General features: G+C 28.0%; 1 protein-coding gene across 1 annotated transcript; it reads right to left on the reverse strand.

Annotated features, from left to right (window-relative positions):
* Positions 1-5,110: 5,110 nt before the first annotated feature.
* On the reverse strand, positions 5,111-6,587 carry LOC119688343 (toll-like receptor 6). Its single transcript, XM_038103021.1, has 4 exons — positions 6,544-6,587; positions 6,191-6,290; positions 5,378-6,131; positions 5,111-5,265 (listed from the first exon to the last, which is right to left on the reverse strand). Exons 1-4 carry the CDS (start codon positions 6,585-6,587, stop codon positions 5,162-5,164), a joined length of 1,002 nt encoding a protein of 333 aa, XP_037958949.1. The 3' UTR covers positions 5,111-5,161.
* Between the last annotated feature and the right edge of the window lie 1,576 nt (positions 6,588-8,163).

Below are 8,163 nucleotides of genomic sequence, written 5' to 3' on the forward strand. Positions count from 1 at the left end.
TGAGGCATCAGCTTGTGAGAATTTGAATAATGGTGACGGTTGGGATTTTGTGTCTTTTAGCGCTGCAGGCTGAGGCACTAGATTCTAATAGTATGCCAATCAACGAAATGTAATAATAATAATGCCTTTTGATGTTAATAACATGAGCTTAATAACAGCAGTTATCTTTTAAGTTTTTCGTGAAAAATCTGCTGAGTTTGTAGTATAATAAATAATAATTTAACAAAATTATGAATGAAAAGAATAATTTTTAACAAAACTGAATTATTACTCTTACTTCTGTACAATGTTTTTAAAGTCGTTAGGCAGAAACAACTGAGAGTGTATGTAGACTTTTGACTGTCAGTGTATATTTTTAAATTTTATTTTATCTGTTAGTTTATTCACACCATGGGATACTCTTTAATTAATTATTAATTATTTAATTTAATTATTATTAATTTAAAATTTTATTGAATACAAAATACACCCGGTATTAAAGATGCTTTGTACATATTTTTGTTTATTTTTTCAGAGTTATTTATCCTGCAAATACCGTGAATCACATCTGATGGATGAGTTAGGGGTAAGTAACACTCATCTCTATTTATGAATAAAATAAACAATGGGTTTTAACGATTTTATATGACACCAAAAAAAAAAAAATATAAACTGAAAAATAAGATTTAAATAACAAATTTGGATCTGAGCGTGAAAATATTGCAAAGTAGGCAATAACTTTTAAGTAATAATCAGCATTTATTTAACGTTATATATACATACTTCGATGATGATAAATTCGAGATACAAATTGCATTATATAAACAATAATTCATTATTCACTTATTTTTTTTATGTATTTTGATTTGTCTGCATTCGTACATACATATGATATAAACAAAAATATAAATGCAATAATGCAAAAAATATAGTCATGTTTGAAGAATCTGAACATCTGATTTTCGTTAATTAATTAATTTACTATTTTATGGATTAATTAGTGGTAAGTTTTTGCTTAAATTAACTTAAAATTATTATATCACTTTAAAGACCATATGGTCTTTAAATTATTAGTTTGCCACCATACATGGTTTTAATCGATTGTTTTTAATTCCTTGTCACTACAGATGTTTTCTTCTACGACTTCTTTTAATTTTGGTTCTTAAAGGTGTTTGTTGAGTTAATGGTCATAAACATTCATTTCAAATTGTATTTGGCCAAGATACTTTAACAATTTTGGGTAATGACTGATTTATGAAAACTTATAGTGCATTGATGCCGTTTGCCGCAGCATTCCAAGATTGACATCCATATAGGAGGCAAGATGTTATGTTGGAGTTAATTATTCCTATTGCAGGATAACTGAGATGATCTACACAGACTTTTTTAGGCGACCAAACACTTGTTTTGGCTTCTTGATACGGTTTTCAATATCAGTACTGGATCCACCATTTGTTGGTGGATCCTGCTATTCCAAGATAGCAGAAAGACTTTACAGCCTGAAGGTAGCAATTTTTTATAATAAAAGGACCTTGACCGTTAGCATTAATGCGTATAAATTCTGTTTTGGTGACATTGATTTTAAGTCACGCTCTGTTTGCCGTTGTTATCAAACGATTTGGGTTGCGAGACATGTCATTATATCTGTGTGCCAGCGGACATAAGTCAACGGCGTAATCGAGATCACTTAAGCTATCTTGAAGACTCCAAGTTATTCTGCCACCTTGGCCCAATGCCTTTGTCAAGACTACGTACAGGACAATGTTGAATAGCAACGGCGACATTACGCAACCGTGTTGAACTCCGGTTAGTTATGAGTATTTTATCGCTTAGCTATCTTTCGTGCAGTACCCGGCAACTGGCACCCTCGTGTAGGGCTCTGATGAGCCTGGCGATCTTTTGCGGCACGTCCTTATGATCAATCGCGTTCCAACTGACTGTGTGACATTTTGCATTAAAAACCTTTTCAAAGTCTTTAAATAATAAATAGAGAGATGATCCCATTCTGCTGATCAACGATTACTCTTAGGCTGTTTATGTGATCAATACAAGACTTGTGAGATCGGAATCCAGCTTGAATAAATTTTTATTTAATTATAATATGACATTTTGCTTATGTTGATGCGCATTTGAAAATTATAGTAAAGACTGGAGTAAAACTTTATTCGGTCTCTGATTATCAAACATGTTGATCACTACGAATTATATATTGAAGAGTTTTGGTGAGATGAAAAAAAATTCCATAACTAATTAGTTTCAAAAAATTGAAATTCTACATTTATATTTAAAATATATAGTTATAAACATAGTTATAGTTGTATAAGTTATATTGAATAACTAAAGCTTCAATAAGGTAAGTCACAATAATACATGTGAAGAATTTATATCAGATAAAGGTTCAGTAAAATATAAAAAATAAGACTAGGTAATTTAGATTCAATACTACTATATATTGTAAAATTTTGTTCTAGAGAAATAGTCATAATCCACGAACGATTACAGCAAGTCTTGGGATAACAAGTTCTGTTACTTTTGGGGTGTTTCCATATATGTTAATCGTCATGAGTAAAATTTTTATATTACTTTTATTTTATTTAAGAGTATTATATGTAGTTAATATAACATAACTATGATCTATGATATATGACTACATAGTAAGTTTGATAAATGCAAAGTAAGCACGGCGTTAGTTGTGTTATAACATGTCAGCATATATCTTAAATTTGACAGTTTTTAATGCAGTTTTAAACTGAATAATGGTAGTTAAAGTCCATAAATATTTCCGTAGCCTACTGACGATGGATACTTAGTTATAAAAACTAAAATAATTGCATTTCACTATTTTTCTTTTATTAAATGTTTGATTTTAATATCAGTTATGACGGCAGTGATTGTTTTACTTAATATAAACTCTAATATTTAATTGAGAGGTTTCGAATAGTAGTTAATTGCAAGAACAAAAACTTTTATTTAGTTAAATTAATTGAATTTTTAGCTAAACACACAGCTATTTCGAGTATTACCAAGTATTCGTCATCAGTGGTCTTGGAATATAATTTTTTTGGAAACGTCTTCATTTCTATTTAGTAAAATAATCATTGCTATCATAACTGAAGATAAAATCAAAAATTTTATATATAATTGTAATGAAAATATAGATATAAATAAAAAATGTATTAAATTTTCAATCTCACTTGTACGAATCGTAAAGTAATATTACCATGACTTTCTCCGTATCACGTTCCTATATTAGGTTCTCTATATAAGTAAGAATAATAAAATCTCGCAATAAATAATGTCTTTACAAAAAATAGTATGAAAACTTTACAATAAAAATTAACTATAACTAATTAATTCAATTATTTTATAGCTGGTGAATTTGTCACATCAAAATAACAAAACTCCAAGTTTGAACAAGCCAAGTACGCCTTTGGAACGATTGACTAATGAACATCGACTCTGAGCTTCAAATTTGGCAGTGTACGAGTTTAACCCTTACTATTTGCAATCTCAAAAAAATAAAAAGCTGATGTTTTTTTTCCCATAAGATTATTTTTATAATTACAGGATACACATATAGTATATAAATAAGTCTATTTACAAAGAGCAACTTGCATATTTTTGATAATTTCGACAAGTAATACTTATTTTGTACAAAATTTGTTTTTGGTACCTTCTTTGAACTCATTAATTAAAATCAGCTGAACATGGCTATAAGCAATTGTGTATATATCTGTCTATGTCAGGTCACTATCTATTTATCTATATATCTATTTACCTATCTCTATCTTTTCTATCGTACTTAAAATTGATTTTCTTCTGGTAAATCGTAATACCATTCATTTTATTTCTCTGTGCCTTAGGAGAAATCTGGTCTCCAGAACGATGTTACATTAGACGTTTGAACAAAATATTTGTATCATATTTATTTTATTATTTATTTAAATTATTTTACATATTTTATTATATATCACATATATGTATATATTTATTTTTTAATATTTTTATATTATATTTTGATGGGACATAAAAATGAAAATCTGAATGCTAAGAACAGGAAGCTGATATATACCCAAATAATTCATCCGTCACTTTTATATGGTTGTGTAGCGTTTAGCAAGGTTTCAAACACTACTATTCGCCAGCTAGAAATTGCACAAAGTCAGGCTTTGAGAAGACTTTTTAAAGTACCATGGTACATTAGGACGAATGACATCGTCAGGGACCTTAAGATTCATCCCATCAAAAAATACATAAAGAATAGAGCCCTGAAATTATTTGCTAAAACTGTTAGACTTACCAACACCGCGTTATCAAATCTCAGAATGGTTACAGGGTCCTCGGGGAGGTATGCAGATCTGAGATCAATTATTGCTTAGTCTGCTGAAGTGATAAACAATAATCTAGTCAAAGTGTAAAGAGGGGTTTTGAAATTACCTCGAGTTAAGAAAGTGTAAAAGTGCTAATAAAATCGTAATAAAAATTGTTTATTAGCGATTATATGATTTATACCGATTCTATTACCGATTTAGGTATGCAACATAGAATTTAAAAATGTTTAGATTAAGAAAATGTTATACTTTTCATAAATTAAGACAATAACCTTATTTTACACTTCTTCAAAATATTTTTCTTGGCTTCCATATTTATAAGGTTTATCTTTACAACATAAGTAAGCGGGTTTGTATTTGGTTTAATATATTTGAAAGGCTCTGTGTGGAAAAAATCTATTGATTGGGTCTTGAAAATATGTTTTTTCATTTATTTATTTTTCATTTATTTTTTATTTATTTTTAAGTTGCTGTCATTTATTTTTCTGTCATTTATTTTTCTGTAATTTATTTTTCAGTTTCTTATAAGAATCAAATTCATTTTTTAGGTTCAGTGAATATCTTTTGAGATGTTTTAATTTTTTTTTAATATACACGTTGATCTCGTAGCTCCTTGCAATATAAATAAGTCACCGTTTCTTTGTTTAAAATAAAACTAAATAAAATTTAAAATTATTTCTTTATTAATCAACTATTTAATATAGACTTAAAATAAAAAAGTGATATTTTAAGAAGATTATAATATAATATATGATATAATTTCGTGGTAATTAGATAAGTTATTAATTAAGGATTTAATGATAAGTTTTGTTTTTAAGCTTCTAAGTTAGTATCTCCGTTTTATATTATTACTACAACACACAATCCAGTGGCACTGAAGGACCGTGGATACTGTTGTTTTGTGCGAAAGATGGTCCCCACGGATCAGAATGTGTTACTATCGGTTGACTTATACCTAACATTAAAAAAAAAATATATAAAATTAAATATAAGATTTATTTTTTTTTGGAAGGTAAAAAAATGTACCGGATAATATAAATTTTAGAATAAAAGGATAAAATATTTACCGGAGCAATTGCGACATGATAAATTTTGGAACACATATATTAAACAAATTATCAGTCCAAGAAGCGACATTACACCGAATGAAATGCCAATGAAAACGGAGTTGATTATATCCAAACGATCATATAAATGAGTGGGATTTGAGTTGTTGTACCAATCACGTGGTGATTTTCCTTTAATAATTGACGCAAAATAGGCACAATACTTATCTCGTCCTCCAACTGTTAACTCCTGATCTATTTGATTACGAATCTTGTTTAAAGAATCCGTAACGTTACATGCTGTTATTTCAACCTTCACTCCAAGTTTGCGCATCTTGACGATTGAAATACTCAAAATATCGTCGCACTTCAAGGTATTATTGTTTAAGTTTAAACATTTTAAGTGTTGTGTATAAGTAAGAGTATCAGAATTTAAAGTCGTAATCAAATTATCAGACACGTTAAGTTCCTCCAATTGTGGCATCTTCCGAAGCATTTCTTTAGTGACTTTCTTGAGTTGCGTATTGCGTAAATTCAGTGACAACAACGACTTGCAATCTATGAACGGTGCATCCGTTATGGAGTTGAATTTGTTACCTTCTAAGTTGATGGAATGTAGCAGTAAATTTGCTTGGAATATATTTCCATTCAATGTCTCTAAGCGGTTATAAGAAAGGTCAATGGAATGTATATGTTTAAGTTTTCCAAATGCATCATCATTAATAGAATCAATAGAATTATGCGATAGGTTAAGGTGTACCACATTCTTGAAATTCTAAAAGATGTGAAATTACAAAGAGATTCATTTTCATAAACTCCACGATATGCACTCACCGAAAAACAAAATCCATTTACTTTTGTTATATTCTTGTTGCTCAGGTTCAATTCGTCAAAAGTCGAGTTTTTACCTGCAGTGTCAGTGAGGTTCGCTTGGCTAAAAAATATTTTTTTGAAAAATAATATTTAAATGAATTAATTGTGTTCTGGACATGTTAAAATCTTGTATAACAGAAATGAATACACTATATATGCTATGAATGAGTTATGAATAGGTTATACATATAGTTCTATGTAAACTACAGAAGTATGTAGATATATTTAGAGTTCTATACAAATTTATAGAGAAAGTCTTAATTTAGTTTAAATATAACACAACAAGTGAATTCAAAACCCAGAGTTATACTAACCCGTATAACTCTGGGTTAGTTGAATGTAAATATTTGCTTAGCATTTGAAAAGGTTTATGTGTATTATTCACCGATTGTAAGTCATATACGAATATTTAAATCAAAGACATACCTATTTCCGAAGACCACATTTAATATGTATTTGGCAATACTTAATATACCTATGTAAGTCGTTAAAAACTTAATTAATTAAAATATATAATTTTGATGCAATTCACTGATGTTAAAACTGATGTTTCAATTTAATAAATATTTTAAAATAAATTCTTTATGTCTTATATAAAAATATTTACTACAAAGTGTAGTGATTAAATGAAAAAAATGAATCAAAATTATATAGCTGATGTTTATGCGTTAATTCTAATAGTAGCACAACTAGTGCATATATGGCTTTCTTTAAAGAAATAACAAAAATCGTTAAAACTCTGAATTTGAAACACTTAAAATAACGTATTCATCGATTTTGTATATTAGGGATGAGTTTACGATTTGAATTTTCTGGGATTTAATTTTATTATTTACAGTCCTTAATTATTATATACAAGTGTTTAAACCAATAAATGTAGTGTTTGATGTACTGAAATTGTTTTAGATCACGCTCACCGGTGCTTAAGAAGGCGACACCAGAACTCCTGTTTTGTCTTTGTCCAGGTTTATTTATATCCAGGTTTTAACTTGTGGTTGTTGCATTTATTAATGAACTTAGCGAATTATCAAATATAATTATATATATAACAATTAATAATCATTTTATATCCAATTATAATTGAACATGCTGGACTTTCTGCCCAGCAAATAGTATGAGTGTGAAATCCTTCTTTCTAACCTACCCGAATTTCTTACCTAATTGAGAAGGACTCGAAATTATTTTAACTGCACCTAACTACCTACATACTACTACCTCAGAAATAACCTAAGTATTTCTAGTTTGAAGTAGTTTAAAAGCATAAACTATATATAAATATTTAAATATATACTTAAAAATATTAAAGCATGAGAAAATTATATTGAAAAGTAAAAATCCATAAAATTAAAATCAATCGGAATAAATAAATTATTGGAAATTTATTTTTATGGAATTTTTTTAAAGAGGGGCCAATGCAATCTAACTATGGTTAGTCATACACTTTTCATAGATTAGTGGTTATGGTTGTTAATTTTGATAGAAAATTTTCTTTTACGGCTTTAATCCAATTGAATCGTTTTCCCCGAATTGCCAATTTCAACTTCAAGAATATAAAAATTATAAAAAGCACTTAATTGAACACATTCTGAGAATTTTTACAAAACCTGGTATATTTTAGATGCTTTTGTTTAATTACAAATTCTAAACATATTTCATATAATGTATATAATTTATTTATATCTGTGTTTCAAACCATATTTAGTCATTTGAAAAATAACATCTGTTCCTCAAATTATTTTCTGAATTAAAAATTTAGAAAATTTTGTTAAAATATGCAAAATTTTGTTAAAATATGCAAAATTTCCAACTGTTTATCTGGTATTGTATTGTTTTATTAACAGACTTTATTAAGAATATATATATATCGAATACAAGGCCCCTTCATTATAAAACTAGAATATAAATGAATCCATAAAATAATAAGTTTTTAAATA

This window comes from Teleopsis dalmanni, chromosome X, assembly GCF_002237135.1.
Source record: "Teleopsis dalmanni isolate 2A chromosome X, ASM223713v2, whole genome shotgun sequence".
In the NCBI taxonomy this organism is placed as follows: domain Eukaryota; kingdom Metazoa; phylum Arthropoda; class Insecta; order Diptera; family Diopsidae; genus Teleopsis; species Teleopsis dalmanni.

Coding starts and splice junctions, on each gene's coding strand:
- LOC119688343 (XM_038103021.1), bottom strand. CDS start 6,587: ATGCTAAGCAAATATTTACATTCAACTAACCCAGAGTTATACGG. Junction 6,291..6,543: donor ACTAACCCAGAGTTATACGG/GTTAGTATAACT, acceptor AATATTTTTTAG/CCAAGCGAACCTCACTGACA. Junction 6,132..6,190: donor TAAATGGATTTTGTTTTTCG/GTGAGTGCATAT, acceptor CACATCTTTTAG/AATTTCAAGAATGTGGTACA.